The sequence below is a fragment of the Anser brachyrhynchus genome, assembly GCF_964034855.1.
Source record: "Anser brachyrhynchus genome assembly, chromosome: 1".
In the NCBI taxonomy this organism is placed as follows: Eukaryota; Metazoa; Chordata; class Aves; order Anseriformes; family Anatidae; genus Anser; species Anser brachyrhynchus.
This window is the reverse complement of record NC_137694.1, coordinates 66,681,246-66,703,883: the sequence shown is the minus strand read 5'-3', so window position 1 is coordinate 66,703,883 and position 22,638 is coordinate 66,681,246. Positions and strand designations below refer to the sequence as shown.

The 22,638-nt window shown below is 40.4% G+C and overlaps 1 protein-coding gene across 17 annotated transcripts in view; it reads left to right on the top strand.

Moving 5' to 3' along the window:
- Window positions 1-22,638, top strand: part of MICAL3 (microtubule associated monooxygenase, calponin and LIM domain containing 3) — a 182,415-nt gene that overhangs the window by 61,107 nt on the left and 98,670 nt on the right. For all 17 annotated transcript variants that reach the window (XM_080600102.1, XM_080600104.1, XM_080600103.1 and 14 more), the window contains 6 exons: window positions 12,406-12,781; window positions 17,362-17,569; window positions 19,078-19,194; window positions 20,474-20,575; window positions 21,140-21,295; window positions 21,860-21,960. In XM_080600102.1, the coding sequence (XP_080456228.1) occupies window positions 12,518-12,781; window positions 17,362-17,569; window positions 19,078-19,194; window positions 20,474-20,575; window positions 21,140-21,295; window positions 21,860-21,960 (948 nt within the window). In that variant the 5' untranslated portion in view covers window positions 12,406-12,517. The remainder of the gene's footprint in view (window positions 1-12,405; window positions 12,782-17,361; window positions 17,570-19,077; window positions 19,195-20,473; window positions 20,576-21,139; window positions 21,296-21,859; window positions 21,961-22,638) is intronic.

Genomic DNA, 22,638 nt, shown 5'->3' with positions numbered 1-22,638 from the left:
ACTGGTTTGTGTGGTGTGTGTTCCTTTTCAGTCTCAGAAAACTGCATGCTATTAATAAACTGAGCAAGTCTTTTATTGCCGTGGTCATTTCTCATGGGAGAGCGCTCTAGAGCTTTGTGTCTCTGGTTTCAAACATTGATTGCAGTCTAAAACCTAACACACATTTTTACTCTCCTGGCAGAAATGGGTCAGGAAGCAGGGAAGAGCTGAGCTACACCTTTGTTAGTTTGATGAGCCTGCCAGCCTTCCCCTGTCCCTGTAGGAAACAAAACTGTAAATGCTTCCAGCTGAACCCTTGTCTATCTCCTGTTAATATTGCACCTCTTCTCCAGGGAGTCTGCTGCAGCCAGCTGTCATGCTTGTTTCTTTCCCAGTCTGCTCCGATGGATTTCTGATAGCCCTGCCACTAGGTTTCAACCTACTCGTGTTGCTTTAGTTAGTGCTTGAGGTTAGCCAGTCTCCCATGTATGGCTTCTTGCTTCCCACAATAAGCTCATGCAGAAGTGAATCCAACGCCCTTCTCCTTGCTAACAAACATGCTGTATGGTCTGTGTGGGGCATCATGTATTCTACTGAATGCATCATGCTCTCGTCACGTCAAACACAAGGACCTATACGTGAAACTACTTATCCTTGATGCTGCTCAGCTGGGAAAATGAGTGGTGCTTGAGTGCTGTACCATCTCAGAGCATCTCTCTGGAGCAGAAAGTAGCAAATTGTAGTTGAAAGGGGAAGGAACTAGTGTCAGGGGGAATGGGGGTTGTTCATGTTCTTTAAGGCTGAGGAGCTGTGGTGATACTCTTTTGGGACTAGCTTGATCTTTATATTGATATTCTGTAGAAAGAACTCGAGCATATAGGATAGAAATGAAATTAATGAATTGTCAGGAAAGGGGTGTGCTGTGCAGTAGTCATCATGTTGTGCAATATCCTTGTGGGAACTCATCGAGCCAAATACGCATTAAAACTATAGCCCTTCATAAGATGGCACGCACCCCTCACAAAATCTCACAAGAAAACAGCCAAAAAAACAACTCCTCCCACCCCAAACATAACAATCGTGCAGTCCTGCTTGGGAGGCAGGCAGGTGTACGCATGGGGAAGGATGAGGGAGCGGGCGGGTATGTAGATTCCAGTGGTGGCTTCCAACCTAATTGGGAACAAATTCTTTACATTACTTAGTCTTTAAATTGGACAAAAGCAAGCTTTCTTAACAGCAGCATGTACTTCTGCTAAACTAATGGTAAATATATAAATACTACTTAGTTGCTCGCTTGTGTTAGACAGTAGGAAGAGTGGTTTCCAGATGCCGAAAGCCCCAGGTTGCTGTGTCTGGGGAGGAACTTGCAGCTAACCTTGTGGTAGCAGCACAGGATCACTGAAGGGATTTCTAGGAAAGCGGCCGCTGCCGCAGCGAAGCTCTGCCACTGCTGCTGGCCAGTGCAGGTTTGCAGAGGCGTGCTGTGCTGCAAGTCTGTGCTAGCTGACTGAGCCTGAAGGCAGCGGATGAATGAAGCTGAAGGAAGTATCTCTTAATTTCAGCCTTTTTCTTCTTAAAGCTACCTCGTTGGTCTGATTCTGAAGTTATTACCTGCCCTCAGGTAAGCCAGCAGCAGCCTCTTGGTATTTCTCCCGGAGAGAGTCATAACTGTTACCTTTAGTCTCTCTTGCCCCTTCTTGCTGCATTTAAAAGCAATTTGAAAAAAGGCCAGTCTGGCTAGTGCTCAAATACCAGATGGAGGATGATGTTATGAAATGAGGAATTATGGAAATTATTTAGTTTGAGCCCAAGGTCTAGAATTGAATCATCTGCCAGTGGAGATCCTGGAATGCCTCGTAAGACAAATTCCAGCCTGCAAACAGCAGAGTGCAAAAAGAGGTGCATTAGGGCTGTCAAACCACAGTGGACAGTTGTTGTTTCACAGTAGGTAGTTCTCCGTGACCTATAAAGGTGGGCTGCTAAAGAGGCATGTGTCGATATCTTGCACAAGAGGTAATTGTAGGTCCCTCGATGGGGCCTCTTAGGCTTGCATTAAGTGAAAAGAGTGCTCACGCCCTCTCATATCTCTGCAAGATAGCTGGGAAGTTCAGCTCAGGATGTCTGCCTCAGACCCCCAGATATCCTTGCAGAGGAATGGCCTTCATCCAAAGAAGGATGGAATTAAAAAGACGATAGAGAAGTCCTTGAGGATGAAAGGCAAAGAGAGAAGCTTTTATGTGTGCTTACTACTAGGAACAAATTCTGCTGAATGGCATCCTTGCACTTAGATTGGATTAAATCTCTGACTAATTCATACCAAGTCTTTTCATGTCCTCACCAGTGCAGCTGTATTTGAGCAGACTAGTAATGTCTGTCTCTGGAAATGATGACTGCCATCTTATTTCAGAAACCGTGCTTGCCAAGGCCTCAGGGAGAGGAGAGCAAATCACAAAACCGCCTCCACCTCTTCCCTCTGTAACTGATTTCCTAACAGATTTTCATCTGCTCTAGGCATTGAGCTTGGCACTGTCTTTGCTGAGGGAGGCATCTCTCGTGTGTTCGGTGGCTTGGGGGGAATCACTCTGGCCAGTTGAAACGGGTTCAGCATTTACAGAGAGTCAGATGTCCAGCCAAGTGGGGAACATGCTGCCTGCTTACTATTTTTAAGCTATGTAACAGTATGTGCAAATGATACTTACTTATGTCCAGAGTAAAAAGTTCGATGTTACGGGTTTTGGTTTTTGCTGTACTTGGAACTCCACCTATAACGGGGATTACCTTGAAAAGTTTTGGTATGTCTTATTGCATGAGAAAATAATAGTTTAGCCAAAATGTCAAATGGGTTTTTGCATACAATGTATTCCTGTCTCCTGGTAAAAGCTTTCCTGTTAACTATGAGGTAAATGAATGATGGGAAGCATTAGACACAGGATTGTGCAATAGAGAGTTTTCATTAAGCTGCTAGATTGGAGCAGTTGTTGACAGGCTCATAGTGAAGTTTATTAGTTGATATGGGTTGGGATTTGTTTGATTTTATTAATATTAATGTTTATTGTTCTTGTTAAAGATCATGGTGTTTACCAGAGTGCAAAGGGTTGGGTGTTCTTACCTTTAGAAGGGGAAAGGTTTACATGGCTAGGTTTATCAAGGATTAATACTAAACTAAGTTTAAGATACTGTCCAATCAAGAGCTCCAAGATGCACATACAGTAAGAAAATGCTTTGAGAAAAGGGTAGGATTGAGATTTTTTTTCTTGTCTATGGGAATTCAACCTGGGATAGATTATAGAAAATGTTTGGGGTACCGGTGGAAGAGAGCTTAGTGGAAAGATCTAATTTCTGAAATAAAAGCTATGGGATTATTATGTATGTGCGTGGTTTTCTTCCTGTGGGCTAATGAATTGGGCTTTAGCATTGTCTGTTGAACATGTTCAGTATCTTCCCTGTTATCTAGAAGCCCCATGCCCTAAGAGTCTAGACAAGTAAGTTCCATCATGAAAACCGGTGTAGCTCCATGTTGCATCTGCTGGGCATTCCCAAGAAGAACATTCAGAACTTACTGGGAACCAGGCTCTTCCTAGTTCCCTTCCAGTCCTGCTTTGTGGCTCGTTCAGACCGCTCAGTCAGTGCTGCTGTTGCCGAGGTGTGTAATTCTCTGCTTTTGCAAACCAAAATGAAATTGCCTGTTAGCATATTATGGTCTAATCTAGTGTCTAAAGTGCAAGGACAAAGCAAGCCTGCAGAGCACCAAGAAACAGCCTGCTGCACCTACCCTAGGTTGAGTCCCTTGCCACTGCTGTTTCTGTTCTTAGATATGTAGACAAACTACACAGCACATATTTTCGTGCACAACCTTTAAGGAGAAAGGAAAGGTAGGTGTGTAGTGATCTGGGCTACATGAGCAGGGTACACAGATCAGTGGTTATAAATATGCCATGGGATTTTCTTTGGCAGCAGTGAAATTTAGGGAGTCAGCCTGGCTGATGGAGTTTGGGTTTGTTGGGGGCAGTGGCAGATCAGGGCATGCGATAGCTGGATGTGTGGACGATAAGTGACAAGTGAAAGCATGTGACAAGTAACGAGTAGGATGCTGGTCCTGTTCTGCCATGAGCCCTCGAGATGTTGCTCTTGGTTGGACCTTTGTGGTCAAGGGAAAGGAGCAGCAGTTCTGGAGACATGGGGTTAAGGTCCAATTCCTTAGGCGTTTTTTGAGCTCTGTGTATATTTTACCTCACAATTACAAAGGCTAGGGTTGCACCCACGGGTTATAGCATGGTCCCAACCCTTCCTGGACTTTTCCTAGAATAAGCTTTGGGGTTTGTTTTGTTTTTAGAGTTCAACAGCCTCTAAATTAAGTGGTTTGTGGGTTGGAGTAATCTTTATGGCTCTTTTATTCAAATGTCTGTTTACTTGGGTTTCTTGGCTCCCAAAATGGTCTTGCAAGGTCTACATTAGGAAAAAAAATCCAAATTTTTTAAGTCACTCTGCTTTCCATATTCAGCATTCCTCCACAGAAATGGGAGATAGATCCATTAAATAATTCATCTGAAATGCTCTGTATATGTACTCAATCTGTGGTGCCTTAGCTAGTTTTTGAGTGTGCGTGTACGATGGATTTATGAATCTTTTAATCCTGTTTCCTAATTCCTTTCTCCTAAACCACTTCCTTTGAGAAACTGCCTGCCTCTTTTCCACACCCATAATAGCTGAAAGTTGGAAGCAGCACAAATAAAACTTGCTTTTCTGTATACATTTTTAATGTCTGTAACTGGAGTATTTGTTCTTTGGTTTGTGAGAGTCTGGTATGTACCATGGGGAGTAAGCCTTGGAGTTAAAAGTCCAGGCATACACCTGCCTTGATTAGAATAAATGCTGACACAAACGATGATTTTTTTAGTTTTTTTTCTGAGCTGCTAAGGTGTCTCTCTCAGTGACCTAAATGAAGGAGGCTTTGGTAAGTTGGGCCACGTGGTTCTTTGCAATTAATAATTTTTACTGACCTGTATAAGGCAGAATTAGAAGATAAAAGGAAGAACTGAAGCACATAGGTGGAGACAAGTGCGTATAATAGGAGGCATAAGCTTTCTGTAGTTCAAACATGCACTACATTAGATGCTAGACTTTTTAGGTTTCTAGGTTTCATGTGAAACATGGTATGTGCTCTTTAAAGGACAATATTTTTTTTCCTTTTGTTATTGTGGATCATATGTATATGTCTTTTTGTCTATGTCAATTATCTTTTCCTGCATTGTTGTTTCTGGTTGTTGCAGTCTGTTTTGGTAGAAGGTTCTGGCAAATAGGAACCTTCACTCATATAATTAAAAAAAAAAGTTCATATTAGTCTTATTAGTTAATTTCTTTTATGAGGTTCCTTATGTTCTTTAAATATATATATATATCCAGGCTCTATCTGTTCCACTGTGTTGTGGGATAGCTTGTGGTGATCAGAGTGCTGGTAGAACCTAAAAACCTCTGAGGACTTGGATCACTGGGCTGCAGAAGAGGTCATTACAGTGTGTTTTATAGCCTCCGGTCTTCTTTCTGCTCAAACGTTCTAATGGGGTCAGAACAATGCTCCTGTTCTCTCATGTTCAGCAAAGCTTTTCTGAAAACTTCTTTTCCTACTGTCGTAGAATGTTGGCTCAGAAAGATGAAAATCTGTGTCCTGTACCATGTCAAAAGCTTTTATGTCTGGCTGTGCTAAGCTGACTGATTTGCTTTTTCCCCATGTGGAGTCTTAGAAGTAAAGTTTTGTGAAAGTGTCATTCTAGTCATTTCTTAGAGGCCTTTTTTGTATAGGAGCATTTCCTCAGATAGCATTTGAAGAACTCCAGGGGGGAAAACTTGCAAAACTAGGTAGGAACTAACTTTAGGATGGATTTCCTTGTTGAAAGGTAACATCAAGAACAGCTTCAAAGTACTTCAAATGAGGGAATGACGTTCAACCTCCTTACCTTGTGAAGCAGTGGAGTAGGAAGACTCCAGGTGTTTCAGCCCTGTCGTGAAGTCACGTTCACCTAGTGCAAAGCCATGGCACGCAGCGTAGAAGTTGGATTTGTGTTGCTCATCAAAAAATACCGGCGGTCTGCCTGCCTGCAGGGGTGGGGTATGGTCTTTAGGGGAATTATTTTAGGGCTCCCTATATTGAAACACAAGGATTTGAGTTTTGAGGGTTTGTCCCAACAATTTGTGGGAGATCCATGGATTTTACCACACAGGCAACGAGTGAAGTTTTCACTGTCATGTGTCTTTGGCTTTGGGAGGCTAGGAAAAGGAAGTGTTGCTCTCATCGGCCTAGTAAAGTGTTGGTGCCTAAGGCTTCTGAGGCAGTTGTTCACAAGGGAAGGGTGGCAAGTTGTGAGATAGGTGTGAGTCTCTTGGCAAGGGTAGCATCCTCCGGTATTTACTGTGATAAAATCTGGGAGGAGGTGGAGGCAAAAGCTGGCACTGTGTTGTAGTGGGTGCACCAAGAATGAGTCTTCGTGAAGAAAGATGAACTCGTGTCCTGGAAATACGTGTTGCCCTTTCTCCCAGAGCAGGAGGCTTGTCACAGAGCACCTCGTTGCCATACAGTCTGTGAAAGAGCGATGATGATGTGTAGCTGCCTGTCATTAGTGCTCTCTCACGCTAGTGTTTAAGATGGTCTGTGCCAGGAAGAATTTCAGGAGGTTTTGTGGGAGATGCATGGATTTCACCATGCAGGTAACGAATGAAGCCTTTGCTGTGAGATGCCTTGAGGTTTTGGGAGACTTGTAAAGGGAAGCGTTGCCCGCATCATGTGTGCTAACGGGCATGCTCCAAAAAGTTTGTCGTGACAGTTTTGATTCTAGTGAGAAGTGCTACTGTTTACTGAATAAAGGCATATTTTCTTCTTTGAGAAATACATTTTATTTTGCTGTGCATTTGGGGTTACTGTGCGGTTCTTTACAGCATGGTGACAGTTCCAAGACGTGTCCCCAGCTTCTCAGTCACACAGTTGACAAGTAGGTTCTAGGTGAGAAGGGATCACTGCATTGGTTACTGCTGGCCCCATGTGAAGGTTTGTGCTGTGAGGGATCTCCCTGGTACGTGGCTGTGTCACAGGTATATTCAGGGAGTTAAGCTGGTCCGTCCTCAAGCTGGTCTTACAATTTGACAGCCATCCGGAAGGCCTACTATTTCCTTACCCTTTCTATAAGGGGGCAGTTACCTCTTCCTCTTCCATGGTGTCATTTCTTTGTCTTCTTTCATTTTGTTTGGAGTTTTTGGTTAAGCACCCTTTATGATTCAGAGAAACTGGCTAAAATGGTCAATGGGCATATAGGACTTGCAGTGCCTAAGCTAAGCAGCTTTTCCCCAAAGACCAGAGGGAAAATCCTAGGTAGAACTTTTTGGGACATTGATTCTTATCAAATTGAGGAAAGAAGACAGCTGATCTGTTTCTTGGCCTCCTTTTTTCTCTTTTTATGTTGGTGTTCATTCAGTATAAGGACTGTGATTTGATCAAAGAGAAGTGTATGACAGAGGAACAGAATATGTTTGCTGAATTCATGTAAATAAAAGGTTTCATTTTGTAGGTCTAATGTTTTTGGTAATCATTTTATGGCACTTAAGAACTGGTTAGTAAAGAACAATCTACATATTTTTATTCAGTACCTTCATATAAAATTGGGAACCAAATACCTGTAGCTGCCACTGTATTTGTTTCCACGTTCTTGGATGTAATAGTATTTCTTTTCAAATCATTACTGAACTGTTTTCTCCATGTGACAGTTCTGTGTGACCTGTTCGTACATATGCCTTGATCTTCTTATTAAGAATGGGTTCTTGTATTTGCAACAAGTTTGTATCTGATTTCTCTTTCTCCTACTCTTGCTCTGGCTTGATGGGATGAGGAAGGAAACAGATGGAGACCCAACTGATTCACCCCATTGTGGTGGACAGAAGCCCACTAAATCAGGTTTGATAAGTGTATATAACACAAACATTTATTGCCCAGTATATTTGCTTGAATGTCAAATTTTATGAACGAGAGCAAATCTAAATACCATCTTAAAACTGTACTGACGTTCCTTTTTTCCATCTGGTATAAAAGGGGAAGCTGCAAACAATGGCAGCCCCACCCTTTTGTCCTCCTGCTTTCTCATTTCTTGTCTGCACATAATATGGAGCTAAAATAATTGCTTTTTTTTTTTTTTTTAGCTTTTCTTGTCAAAACTGTCCTCTTTTTGCCATCTGTTCCACAGCCTTGCAGCCACCCTAAACCTGCACTTTTTGATATCTGTGATGACTTAGAATGTGATGAACATATTGTAGCAAAGGCCATTTCTTTAGTTTTAGCTAAAAGTAAAAATAAATCAAATCCTGGAAATGGAAACAGAGCTTTTTCATTTGTTGGAATACGGACTTTCTTTAGTGTGGTTTCCTATAGAAGGGAAGCTTATGGGATTGAGTTGTTCGTCCATCTGCTTTTCAGTTCATCCTTAATAACTTTGGAACGATTTCATCCAGAGTTGACAGGGAATAAAAGTCTTGAAGGTAATTGATTTCCTGCAAGAAAACTGGTGGCTGGGTGGAGGAGTGGGACAAAAATAGGTGTCCCCACTGTCTGCAGCATAAGCTTAACAATATAATCTGTTCTTAGGCTTTTGCTAGCCAAGTTGCAAGTGTGTGCTGGCTGCGGTGCTACAGTAAGCTCAGAGTTTCCAGAGCGTGTTACTGAGCCTTGCTTAGGCAGAAGGTGAGGGGCCATGAAGGGGAGGCAAGGACATGGAAAGTGGCTGGGCAACTGGAAATATTTTGGAAAGGATGAGATCAATGGGCATTGGGGCTCTTGGAACCACTGGTAGTTTTACAGTTGAAGGACCAACTTGCCTTTAGGTTTCATACAGTACCATGCTTTGTTGATCGCTGCCTTCTCAGAGCTTTGTCTGTTGAGGGTGCATCTGCAGCATTTGCCCAGCTGTGAAACAACCAAAATATAAGCCAGTACTTGCATGGTGCTCAGAGAAACTCAGCGCTCAGAAGTGGATCGGGGCAGTTACTTTGGCAAACGTTTTATCCACTTGAAATGCTGTTTTGAGCTGGACAGAACAATCTGTGAATTTAAATGGAATTAAGTCAGTAGTTACAGCTGGAAAAAATGGAGGAGAATGCTGGAAAATACATTCCCATACTAAAATATTTTACTTTTCCAGGACTAAGTCATTAGTTAAATGAGCACTTTTAACAAAAATCTGGATTGAAAGTGTAAGGGAGGTGATTTCTAGAATGGCACCGTATTTGTCTGGAGTATAGGAGCCCTGGATTTGCAGGAATTTGAATGTGTACACCCAAAATCACCCACGTGTCACTTGCAAAATCCCTTCCTGTTTCTTCCATTTGGTAGAAGGAGGGGGTGAGCATTGCAGGCACTGGACTTTCTTTCTCATGCATGTATTTGGTAAAATATTCATATTCATGCATCTGTGGTGACTGTGGGAATGGGAAGGAAGCAGCACCTGGAACTATTCATTGTCTGTTTCTCTGTTTTTCATGGGGTTCCTTTGTCCTGGGCAAGAGCTGGAGATCCTGAGCGTACTTGCAGGCATGAGTCAGTGACAACCTCTTGCTATTATTGTAAATAGCAACATGAACACTGTTCTTGCATGCGTTTTTTCACAGGCTTTGTCTTTCTCTCCCAACGCTTCAGCCAAGGAATTTACAGAGCTTCTGAGTCAGCAATCAGCTGCCTCGAGACAAAACATGCAGGATACTGCAGGCTTGCAGAAGAGCCAACAGGGCATACGAATACCCTGGAAACCTGGCAAATAATTCCTGCCTGCCCTTGCTTTGCCTCCTGTAATTTCCATGCTCTCTAACATGTTGCTCATAGGTTCCAAGCGCTTTGGGTGTTTACATCAAGAATGCGGAGTTTTGAGGAGTGACTAATTGCAGTGACTGAAGCCTCTGTACTTCACCTGTGGGCATAACTGACTTAACAGCCGGTGTGAAATGGGATGTAGGCAGAATACTGAAATTAACGTGCTGCTCTCGTCGCGCCGAGTAAAATGACCTGCTTTGGCAGGTTTGTCGCCTGGCTTGGCAAGCCTTGAACACAGAGCTCTCGGGGTGGATTTTAACTTGGAGGCCTCGCTGTGCAGTGCAGAATCAGCGCCGCTTCACTCCTCTGCTGAAAGTACAGCAGGAGCAAGAGCAAGAAGTGAAACCAAAGCTGTCATCACACCTGGATATATCAGTAAGGGACTGTGGCCCAACAGGCTGAAATTGCCACTCCACTGAATTTAGGTCGTGTAACTTCTATTGCTTATTCTTAGGAAGTGTTGTGTCAGTCATCTGAAGTGCTGGTGTAAAGTGAGCATTCGGGTGGCAGAGTGCAAGAGACGGGAAATATAACACAAAATAGTATTCAATGTGAAACATTGTGCTGGTGGTAAATGAGGCATATGGCTTTAGATTGTAGGTATCTTGTTACATCTCTGTTACCAGATGCACTTAAATTACTCCTTCAACATAAGAGGAGATTTGTTGGGGCTCCTTATGACATTCTTGAGAACTGAAGAGGAGATGCAGGCTTAAAGCACAGTGTCTTAGAGAAGTGGAGTAGTTGCCCTGAGGTGCAAGCCTGGAGTACATTTCCAGCTTCACAACAGTGAAGTTAAGATCAAGAAGAAGGAAGGTATTTCATTCCATACTGCTTAGTGAGCAGTGCTGTTGTGGACATGACACCAGTATCAGCCAGTCAGAGAAACAGCTTTGTTTGTACCGAGTCCCCTAAGGCAGTTGACCTAATAAAATCAGAATCGCTTTCTCTGGTATAACCAATTGTTATCGCGTGACTTTTGCAGGAATTTTTATTTTTATTTTTAATAATGAACAGTTTGGGGATGTATGTAAAGGCTTCCAGGTCTCCTTTGCTATTTCTAAATTTAAGCAATAAATACCGTGTTAGGTTGAAAAACAGGAGTGCCCAGATAAGCTGCTGCAGAGCTGTCATACTAGAGGGGAAGAGACATGAGCTGTAATGTTTGACTTGGCTTCCTGTCTGCTGGAAGCAGGAAAAGAGCTGGTGAGAATCTAAAAGGTTTTATCCGAGTCCACATATTTCCTTTTTCACCTCAATACCCTTTACAAAAAAAAAAAAAAAAAGGAGAAAAAACACCTCAGAAATGTTTTCACTTTCATAGTTCCAGCATATGTTCCCATGCTGCCCTCCCCTACCTGAAGATTAAACAGAAGTATTCTTTCTTAGAGGGCAGAGTAATTGTTTATATCTTATATGTATGTACTTTTACATAAAAGGAAGAAAAAGCTTTATTATATATAAAAGATGGAGAGAGAAAAATAGCTATTCTTTAAACAAAATCTGCTGTTTGTGATCCAAACAATTCTGTACTTCTGAGAGATCCTACAAAAGCAACTAAGCATAGCAGACCTCCTGTTAGCATATTTCATCTGCTGAGGACACCAGCTACCACCTGAAATGCTGTAGGGATCTGCATATCAAAAGAAGTTGAAAACCACAAGATTGAGGAAATAGTCTGAGAATTCCACACAGAAAATGCAGCAGACAGTTTGCAGTTTGCTTTTAGGCTGCGTTGCTTACTGAGGCAGGAATATACCCACAGACTCTAAGTGAGGCAAACGTTTATACTGCTCGATGCAATGCAGGTGAGCATTTTTTTCAGTCTTGACATCTTTTCTTAAGTGTTTGATTGCTAGGTCTTAGGTCTTGCTTAGGTCTTAGGTCTTGCTTAGGTCTAACTTCTTTCTAGGATTGCAGCAGCCCTCATTGCATTTGTCATGCCGTGTACAAAAGCACTGTTTGCAAGCACTCTCAAACAGAAATACTGGTTGGTGATATGCCACTCTGTTTCCTCTTCTCTTTATCATGGATAAAGACATGTTGTTTTTGAAGGAGAGGACCAAACCTTCTTTTACTGATGGAAATCTAACTCCTAAAATACTTGGGGGTAGTCGTGTTTTCAAGAGCGGCATGTACCCATTGCTGTGGTATTAACACAGTGATCTTGTTATCACAGTCACTGCTACATTATTAAGTCTCTATCATTTGTTTCAAAACTTCTGTCTGCTTCCAAAGATATGTAACATCTGCCAGTTGACTTGTAACTTCTCTGCTATTTATATGTAACAGGAGTTTTAATAAAACTTTTTAGGTATACTGGCTCAGGTAAAGTATTCTGATTTAACAGAGAAGAGATGTGCCACTGCCTGAAGAGAGCCTTGCTGGGCTTTGGAAGGCCATGCTTCAGTCAACTCAGGCAGGACTCCTTGGGGTATTATTGATCAGTTGACTCATTTAGGACTTTCTTCATTAGGTACTGAGAATCTGGGCTCTGAGTTTAGTGGGCACAGACATCATTTTGGAAAGAAAAAAAAAAAAGCAAAGAACAAACTCAGTTACATTTTCTTCTTTTTATTTCATAGGTTGATAATGCTCGTAAGCCAGAGGTGAAAGTGTCTCAGCCGAGCAACACTGGGAAATCTGGCAGACTGGAAGAGAACAGCTGCCCCCCAGGGCAGCTGCCGCGTGTGAAGCATGGAGGAAAGTAAGAACGAGAAGGTGAACCAGGCTCATGTTCTCTTCGACAGATTTGTCCAGGCTTCAACGTGTAAGGGGACTCTCAAGGCTTTCCAGGAGCTCTGTGACTACCTAGAACTAAAGCCCAAGGACTATCGTTCTTTCTATCACAAACTCAAGTCCAAGCTAAATTACTGGAAAGCCAAAGCCTTGTGGGCCAAATTGGATAAGAGGGGCAGCCATAAGGACTATAAGAAGGGGAAAGCATGCGCCAACACAAAGGTAAGGAAAGTGATCCTCTGTGGAGATGTATTCATGGGAGTCAAAATGTGTTTTATGTTTTTTGTGGCATCAATGCTATAAGTGAGATTGAGTTATAAAATCTTCCTTTGTAGGCTTGTATCTTGGTAGTTGTTTTTTTGTTTGTTTTTGTTTGCTTGTTTTTTAAACTAGATAATAACTGGGTTATGAAATTTTCTGTTGGGGTTTAGATACAAAATATGTATGTCTGGATTTTTTTGAAGTGCATCCCTTTTAATTTCAAAAAGTCTCATGTCTCTTGATAAATGCTAACTTGCCTGCCAAATTGGCAAAATCTTCAATTTAGCATTATTTAGGAAGCAATTATTTGAATTTCAGAGAAAAGAAAAACAAAACAAAACCACAATGTGGAAACCATACCAATTCCTTTTAAAAGATTGGTATGTGTGGTATTTACTGTAAGGAATTTCTGCTTTCATGCACCCCTTCCAAATTATTTTACCTCTATTGTTGTGAGCTGGTATTTGTGCTACATACACCCTTGTTTGATGCTACAGTCTGAGCTTACTTATTTTGTTACTAAAAGACATTTCTTCATATCATTAAAAATGTTTATGGAGTAAGTTATTTTTGCAAGTAATCAAACACTTCTTCTTTAAAAAAAAAAAAGGAAGATAGCGTGGAATATAATAAAATTAGAACAGGATTCTGTCCTCCTTCATTGAAGTTAATATACAAGAGAAAGAAAAGCATCTATTAACTTTTTTGGAAAAAGAGATATCTTAATTGATAAGAGAAATTAATGACTAATTCACCTAGTAGAGAACTGAGGGGGAAATAATCCTGTTCATGATATAGTCAGTTGTTTCAGATATGAGGACTGAAGTTTGATTTCCAACTAGATATTAGAAAGTTATTCCCTTGATTGTTTCGCTTTCCAGTTACCATTTTCATATAGATGGTGAAATTTATAATTAAGTACTAAAATAACACTTGTATAAATCACTGATGGACCAAGGTCCATTTGTCCTGGCTGTTGTGGAAATGATGCGGAATATAAACTTAAATAGTTTATAATTGTTACTTCAAATTATAGATAGCAGATGCATATAGATCAACTTGGAAAACAATGAAACAATTAGGCGTTGCTGGTCATCATTCACTCTGAGCTGGTTCCTTCTAGAGGAAGGGGAGGGCAAGGAGAAGAGAGAAAGTAAAGGAGAAGAGAACAAGGAGGGGAGGCAGGTCGTATTTGCCAGTGTTTCTGAGAAGCTGTTGGTGAGATGCTCAGTAGAAGTGCAGGTAAAAAGGGTGGCACCTCTCTGCCCCAATCCAGAAACATACAGGACGGTGGAGTTGGGATTCAAGTCATTTTGAGCAGTGAAATTAGGTAGCCGAGGGGAGGTGAAATTTAGTTTAAAATAACATTTTATTTGTTAGTATATCTTAAATTTAATACATACCTGTGATGATAAATTATTTTTGTATGGCATTAAACATAAACTTTGTTGAATATTTTTATATAAAGAAATGATATGTGTGTGTATTATTTTTATATTTTTCATATATATTTCTGTTAATGACTTGTTTCCTACCCTAGTGGCATCTGCCATTAAAAGTTTGTATGTAATTCTTAAGAGATAATCACTACTATTCAAAGTAGAAGCATTCTGGGAACTGAATAATGTCTGATTTGATGTCTCCTACCTCCCTTAGTTTTATTTTCCAAATTTTTAACGTAATTTACAAACCACTAATTAAAAATACAGAAATATAAGTGGGCATGTGGAAATGATAGAATTTTAAACAAAGCTTAAAATTTTACCCATGTTATTAGAACAGATACTGATCATTTCCTTAGTAAGATTGGCTTCTATGTATTTCAACATATAGCAGTTTTGAAGATCTCATCCTCTGGAGCTTAGTTCCCACTTGCCTATTTGTAAGTTGTGTTGGGGTGAAGTGCCATGACCAGGGTTGGGCACTTTGTGCATCATGTGGCCAGTGTCCCGGTTAACCAGAATTCAGATAATTGGGGGTTTAGTTCATGAAAGCAAGATTTGCGTGTGATGCTTTGTTCAAGTGTAAATAATTGCAAGCATTTACACTAGTCCCTTTATTCATTTAGACTGAGCACCTCAAAAGAGAACAGGAAGATGATTCTCCATTCGTGGACTTCTTTCTCTTTGTTGGTTATACAGAGAATACAGAATTTCAGTTTGCCTTTTATGTTACATTACCATGGTGTTGTTACTGGTAACTAAATATAATTTATCTGAAGGATCTTGAGCAAGATGTGTTTGTGAAGGGTGAGATTGCTTTAGCACTCTGCAACAGTTGTTTGGAGTCATTGTGGGGAAAGGCAAGAAGGAACGACAAGAACTGCCTTTATTGACTTGGCTGTGCTTGGCATCTCTTGTGCCTGCTGCTGCCTGTGAAAGAACCAGAACTTAGGTTTCTATAAGGGATTAGAAACTGGAGGAGTCACGAGAGGTGGAAAAGGGAACAGAATATTTTCTTCTGATTTTAATTGTCCCTAAAACTTGCTGTGTTTTATAACAGCATTTTTTAAAACAAGGTGGCAAACTTGGCCATGAATGGCTTTTCCGAGTGTCATGTATTTTACATCCACAGCATCTAGAGTCCTAAACATAAACTTGATATTAACCACATCCTTGCGTGTGGGGGGGAAAAAAAAAAAAAAAAAGCTTGTAGGAAAAAATGGCCTTTACATTTCTGTGACAAAATTACAGGTAATTAGTTTTTAATTTGATTACGCAGACCTGAGTTTGAATAGTCTGATTTTAGTATAATTCATTTTGTGTTATGTTCTCCATTGTAACTATTTTATACTGGGAAAGTTATCAAAGAATAGAATTTGCCCATCTCAGTGTGGTCGTGTTGTTATTGAATGCAATCTCTTTGAAGATTGTAGTTGTCAGATTAGCAAAATTATTACATGGTTAAATATGACACACTCAGCTAATTTTCTTACAAGTTTTAAAAACAAAATTAAGTGGTGTTAGAGAGTTATACTTAACCCACAGTACTGAACTGGAAGAATACACTAGATCTTAGCTGATAGTCTCTTTTTAGAAATTCCGAGTCGGACACGTGTTCAATATTCAAGTCTATTTTGGAATCGCATTGCTAATAGTCCAGTGGTTGGGCTGCCTTTTTGACACATGCCTTCAGGTCCCCAAAGCTACTAAATAAATAGTGCTGTTATCCTTCCCTTCTCTTTTCTCTAGACTTGGATCTCTGCCCTTAGGTTTGTATGACCTCTTACATGATACAGTAGCCCTGTTAGAATTTGCATGTCAGTTGTTAATTCTTTACTGCTGCAACCTGAACTGTTTTATTATCATTTAGGCTTTATATTTGTCGTTTCACTTCATTTGCAGAATATACGTCCTAGCAAATAACAGGTTAGAATGTGATGACCTGTAGAAATTGGCATATGAGGACTATTAGAGAACAAAGATCTTTGTTTTGGAATAGGCTGTTTAATCAGAAGGTTAGGTTCTGAGTAAGTTTTAGCATCTTTAAGAATTTCTCAGAGTTTTCTTGTCCAGCTGTAAGGGTATGTAAGGATCTGGAAAATACTCACATGACAGCAACAGTCACCACTTCAGTGGCTTTTTATTTGGTGGGTCTGGCTTATAGTCAATAGGAAAAAAAAAGTACAAAACTGGTACAACAAAATGGACTGTGCCCTATATTCATGTGAATACATACAGACATGCCATCTCTCTCTGGACTTCAGTTCCCCTAGGTGAGAAGTGTCAGCTGACTGTCTTGGATTTTTAATCTTAAAATATCTTGCTGTATTCTTCTGTTTCCCAGAAAGTACTTCCAACACTAGGTATGCAAGTATTTTACATTCTCAAGTCATGTATTAGCCTCTAACAGTGTTTGTGAGCAGAGTGGAAGAAGATGTGAGGTGAAAGACTTTTGATATGACAAAGGTTACATTGAAGAAAATGTATTTTGATAAAAATGCTCTTGTGACACAAAGTTTGTATTTACTTACCTGGAGGTTCCTTTGCTGCAATAATAGAAGCACCAGCATACACCTAAGTTAGAGTGGTTTGACTTGCCTGCTGTCTGTGCTACTCTAAGTGATGATGGTTATAAAAGCATTGTGTTTTTCTGCAGTAACCGTTCCTGTGCAGCTCAGTGTTGATGAGGAATTTTTAGTGTTCTTGAAGACTTTCTCAAGAAAGGCTAGCTCAGGCCTTGGAATATGAGAGGAAAAGGCTACTTTCCTCTCAGAACAGAAAACGTGGTTGGAAAGTGGGGGAGAAGCCTTCAGAAATATTGCTGTTCTCCACGTGCTTGTATAGGTTGGAGAGCACACCTTGGCAGCTCTTCTTCAAAGAAGGGTTGGAAAGAGACAGGTTACTTGCCTGTTTCTCCAGACTTTTCATTTCTCTGTGATATGTTTCATTTTCAGGTTGCAGGTACTGCTTGAACATATCCGTGCCAGAGCATGGCAGGTAACAATAGAAAGACTGATGCTAGGATGCTTTGAACCTATGGTAAAAATACCTTTTTCCTCCTCGGACTGTGAAGTTATTGTGTACTTGGTTGCTTTGCAGTGTCTGATAATTGGGGCTGGACCTTGTGGCCTTCGCACAGCCATCGACCTGTCATTCCTAGGAGCCAAGGTGGTGGTCATAGAAAAGAGGGATGCCTTTTCCCGCAATAATGTCCTGCACTTGTGGCCATTCACCATACATGACTTGAGGGGTCTTGGCGCCAAGAAGTTTTATGGCAAATTCTGTGCAGGATCCATAGACCATATCAGTAAGTACAGCCGCTGCTAGGTATGGCAGCACTTCTTCTTTGCAGGGGAGAGGTGGCTGAGGGCAGGGGGTAACTCATTGAAATGCATCCTGCACCTGCCACTGCTCTCACATCTGTATGGTGTAATGCAGCATTACCTTTGCGTAGCACAGTTTGGGCTAGACCCACATGCGAAAGAAATAGATCGTGCCATGGAATGATCAAACGTACCACATATATCTGGTATCTTTTATAACTGCTAGTTTCTGAGACCTAACTTTTTCATATACTGAAAAGTACTTCTAAGGTTCAAAGCTTTTTTCCCCCTGATGGATCACTTTCCTATTTTTCCTGTTACATTCCTGCAGCTGCAACATTATTCTGTTGCTCTTGAACATTGTGTGTGAGGTGTTTTGTTTGTTTGTTTGTTTTTTAATTACTGAATGTTTTTGAACATTCTTTTGAATGTTGATCTGGAAAATGGAGGAGCAGTTTTAACATTGTTAAGTTTTGGAAGAGTGGTGGAGATGTTTTCAAGAACACCACCAGCCTCTGAATAGATTTTAATTAAATAGATGTTTGCACATTGAAATGAAGAATAATTTTGATAATTCTCAAATTCTGAGAAAACTTCCTCTTTTGAAAGCTGCATGCTTCAGTAGGGCAAGAGCTACCATTTTTCACTTCTTCTTTCAAAAATTTACCAGACGGGTTCGTTTGCCCACCAGTCTGTGTTCACCACAGGGCATAAATGGAAGTATAAATTGAGACAAACATAGTAGGTAAGATTTAGCTTCTTGTTCAATGCAAAAGCTTTTTTTTTCTTCTTTTTTTTTTGAGGGGAAATGAATCCTAAAACTGAAAGACTTTTTAACTTTGGTCTTGCAGATTTATTTTTCTCTTCCAATTTCTTGTTATTTTTATTCTTCAATACTTTGTCATCTTCTTTTGTATCTCAGCACAGATGAAATTTGGTGTTTAGGTGGAGCACTTCTTCATTTCAGTATCTGAAATGTGGCAGCAAGATGTTTTCCTTCAAGTTAGTCGTTTGCCACACTGTAGTTTTTGTACCTGCTACCTACACTAATTTACGTGGAAAGAGGTGATGAGGAATTTACTATGCCCCCACTAACCCAAAGGTGTTAGGAGTAAGCTGCAGTTCAATATTACAGCTAACTTGGTCAAATGGCTATCATCTGTGACAAAAGTGCAGTCCTGCTTGTGCTCTCTTTAATGCCTTTCCTGCAGTGCATGTTCTAGTTATTTCCCTTGTTGTTGATTTGGGGGCTGAAACGTTAAAAAAATATTTACTTTCTTGGGGAAGGACTGGAATTTCCGCTACATGGAAGTTCCTTGGCATGCCGTGATACTACACACCAATGCTGCCTGGATGAAGTGCTGGGAACACAGTGGGAAGAAGAAAGCAGCAGCTAGCCTTTAGATCAATTTATCAGTAACATCAAACAGAGATGTGTGCACTTGTGCTCTTTCCTTTTTCTCTTATTTCTCTATCATCTGCTTTTTTTCAGGTATCCGTCAACTCCAGCTTATCCTTTTGAAGGTTGCCTTGATCTTGGGAATAGAGATCCACGTCAATGTGGAATTTCAGGGGCTTGTTTACCCTCCAGAGGATCAGGAAAATGAAAGCAAGTAGCGTTGAAATGGGTACTAGAGAGAGGGGAAATTGTGGTAGGGGGCACAGATTCCCACTCCTTAATGTTGCATATGACTCTGAGTCTTTTCCTCTGTTGTGGTTTAACCCGGCTGGCAGCTAAACACCACACAGCCGTTCGCTCACCCTCCCCCCTCCCTCTCTGGGATGGGGGGAGAGAAACGGGAAAGTGAAGCCTGTGAGTTGAGATAAAGACAGTTTATTAAGACAGGAAAATAATAATAACAATAATAATAATAATAGTGATAATGGTAATAGTATTAACAATAATAATGTGTAAGAAAACAAGTGATGCACAATGCAATTGCTCACCACCCGCTGACCGATGCCCAGCCTATCCCCGAGCAGCCGGCCCCCCCACCCCGGCCAGCCACCCCTATATATTGTTTAGCATGACGTCAGATGGTATGGAATACCCCTTTGGCCAGTTTGGGTCAGCTGTCCTGGGTCTGTCCCCTCCCAGCTCCTGCTGCACCCCCAGCCTGCTCGCTGGCAGGACAGAGCGAGAAGCCGAAAAGTCCTTGGCCTGGTGTAAACACTGCTCTGCAACAATTAAAACATCAGCATGTTATCAGCGCTCTTCTCATCCTAATCCAAAACATAGCACCCTACCAGCTACTATGAGGGAACATTAACTCTGTCCTAACTGGAACCAGGACATCCTCATGCTCCATTAATGAGAGTAATCTTCAATACACTTTTGCTTGAGTTTTTAATAGGCTTTATTCTTTCTAGTAAGGCAAAATCACCTGAATTACTAAGCAGAAATAATCCAAAACACAGTAGGTTCTAATTTCTCCAAACATATTTAAGCCTATTACACTTAGAAAGTATCTTTTTAAAACAACTCTTTCATTTGCATTCACGGAGGATATTTATATCAGTGAATGATCTTTGTTATGCTGTTTGCATCGCTGTGAAACCCACTGTCTGATTGCTATGAGAGATGGTGGCTTACTTGTCTTTTGGCATCCTGTTAATTGAATAACTAGTAGAGAACCTATAAAGGTTTTAGTGATCCTTAAAGGTAATAATCAGGGAGCGGTTATTGGGGATGTCGCTGCCTAGCATAGTGCATTCTCTGATTCACGCAGAGTGGCTGTGCAAGTCAGCAATAGCTCTTGTCAACGATATAGCTATCCTGCAGTGTATCTTTATTGACAATGTGAGAAAGGGATTATGGATGTGTTTTTATATATTTGTTCTACTATGTGCATTGTTTATTTTGTCATTGACCTGGAGTTTATCAACAGGAATAGGTTGGCGTGCATTGGTCCATCCAAAAACCCATCCAGTATCAGAGTATGAATTTGAAGTAATCATTGGAGGGGATGGCAGGAGGAACACCTTAGAAGGTAAGTGTCCGTAATTCTCTTTAAAATAGAACTAATTCTTAAATTAGTTCGAGCAGATATGAAGAAAAAAGACTTCAAAGTCCTGATCAAAATCTAGAAAGACATTTGACTAGTGAAAGGAAATTAAAAGTCCATGTAGAAATCTGTTTTTATCAAGACATGTGGGTCATATTTTTCTTCTATCTATCCACCAGCAAAAGAATGAGATATTTGACCTGAATAATTTTTCCCACTTTCTTTCTTTAGCTAGTGTTGTAGCTCTTAATTTTGAAAGTAGGAGTTGAAGTGCTAAATATTCTTCTGTGTAGTAGAGAATTTTATGTAGTATTTTGATGCAAATTACAGTTTTTGGGAAAGAGGTAAGAAAGAGAGGGGGGAGCTTTTTTCCTAAATAAGAGCCACTATTTTTCTGATGAAGCAATTGTTGCTTTCTCAGTGCAGGAGTTTCTAATATAACAGATCCAATCTCTCCTTTATTTTGTGAGGACACCTGTCTATGGCATGCTGAGTATTCTCTGAAGCTATGCTCTATTTTTCAGCATTACTACTCTATCTTTCCCATAGGGTTTCGCCGAAAAGAGTTCCGTGGTAAACTAGCGATTGCTATCACAGCAAACTTCATCAATCGCAACACCACAGCTGAAGCCAAAGTAGAAGAGATCAGTGGTGTGGCATTCATATTCAACCAGAAGTTCTTCCAGGATCTACGAGAAGCCACAGGTTTGTCAGCAATTGCCAAATTTCCAATGAAAACTGTTTGTCTTTCTTACTGCAACTTTGTAACTCAGGTATCACAATGTTTAATCAATAAACAAATGACTTGTGCCAGGAAGTCAGTCATTGCTGTCTCTCTTTGAAATCTCGCTTCCCTCATTTTTACAGCTGTTCTATACATCTGTACAAAGCAGATGTGTGTCATTCAGATGTGTGTCATTTTGTTCAGAAATGGAGGACTTATTTCCCTGAGGGTTTTCAGGAAATCAGATCTGCTCTTAAGAAAAGCCTGAATCCTGAGTTTAGCTTCCTGCACTCCACATCTGCATACAAACCTTAATGTGATGATAAATGTATTTTTGAAAAAAATTACCTATATACAGGTGAAATGCTCTGTTTGTGGTTTTGTTGAAGATGTAATTTTTAAACTCATCAAAAGCATGGGAGGAAGTTGCTTGGCACTCTCTCTAAGGTTTTCTAACCATGTAGTTTCAATTTACTTTCTTCCAAAGAGCTCATTTTTGCACATACTGTGTAACATGTTCCTTTACTATCTTGTTCTGTCACAAGGCATTGACTTGGAGAACATTGTCTACTATAAAGACGATACACACTACTTTGTCATGACTGCCAAAAAGCAGAGCCTGCTGGATAAAGGTGTAATACGGCATGTAAGTATTAACTTTTATATATTCTTTATGTACTAAGATTGTGGGACAACTTGCTTTTAGTATGCTAAAAGAGGGGAAACACACTCTTATTTCACCACATGATGTTTTTATACAGGTGTAATTTAGAAACAAACATATGTGATTAATGCCCTTCTGAAGTATTTTCAGCCATGAGAAAAGTGCTATAAGACCTACCCTGTCTAAATTTGTATCCTTTTGTCAATTTGAGGGTTTTGTTCACAATAAGGTAATATATGTTTAAAGAACCTTTGGTGGCTTATTTGAACTTCTCTCATTTAATGAAAATGAGAATGTGAGGAGTGAAGAAATTCTTGGAAATTTACCTCCATCTTATTCTGACAGAAGCAGATTTAAAAGTAGTTTGGCCACAAACGAATACATAAGGAGTGAGGTCTTGTGCCTTTTGTATGAAGAGAAATGCTCAGACGTTTCTTGGCCCTTTCACACTCAGAAATGCCAGTGGGACTGGTGACTGTTTTCAATAAAAGACTTACAAATTTTTCATTGGAATTAAGAGCATTATTAGGGATGTAAGAATTAAAGGGCAAACCTATATCAATGAATTTGTAGTGGATTTTTTAATGCCAACAATTCTATGTCAGTCTTAAAACAACCTTATAGATTTGGCTCTTTCACTTTTACTTGTCTCTCTTTGGC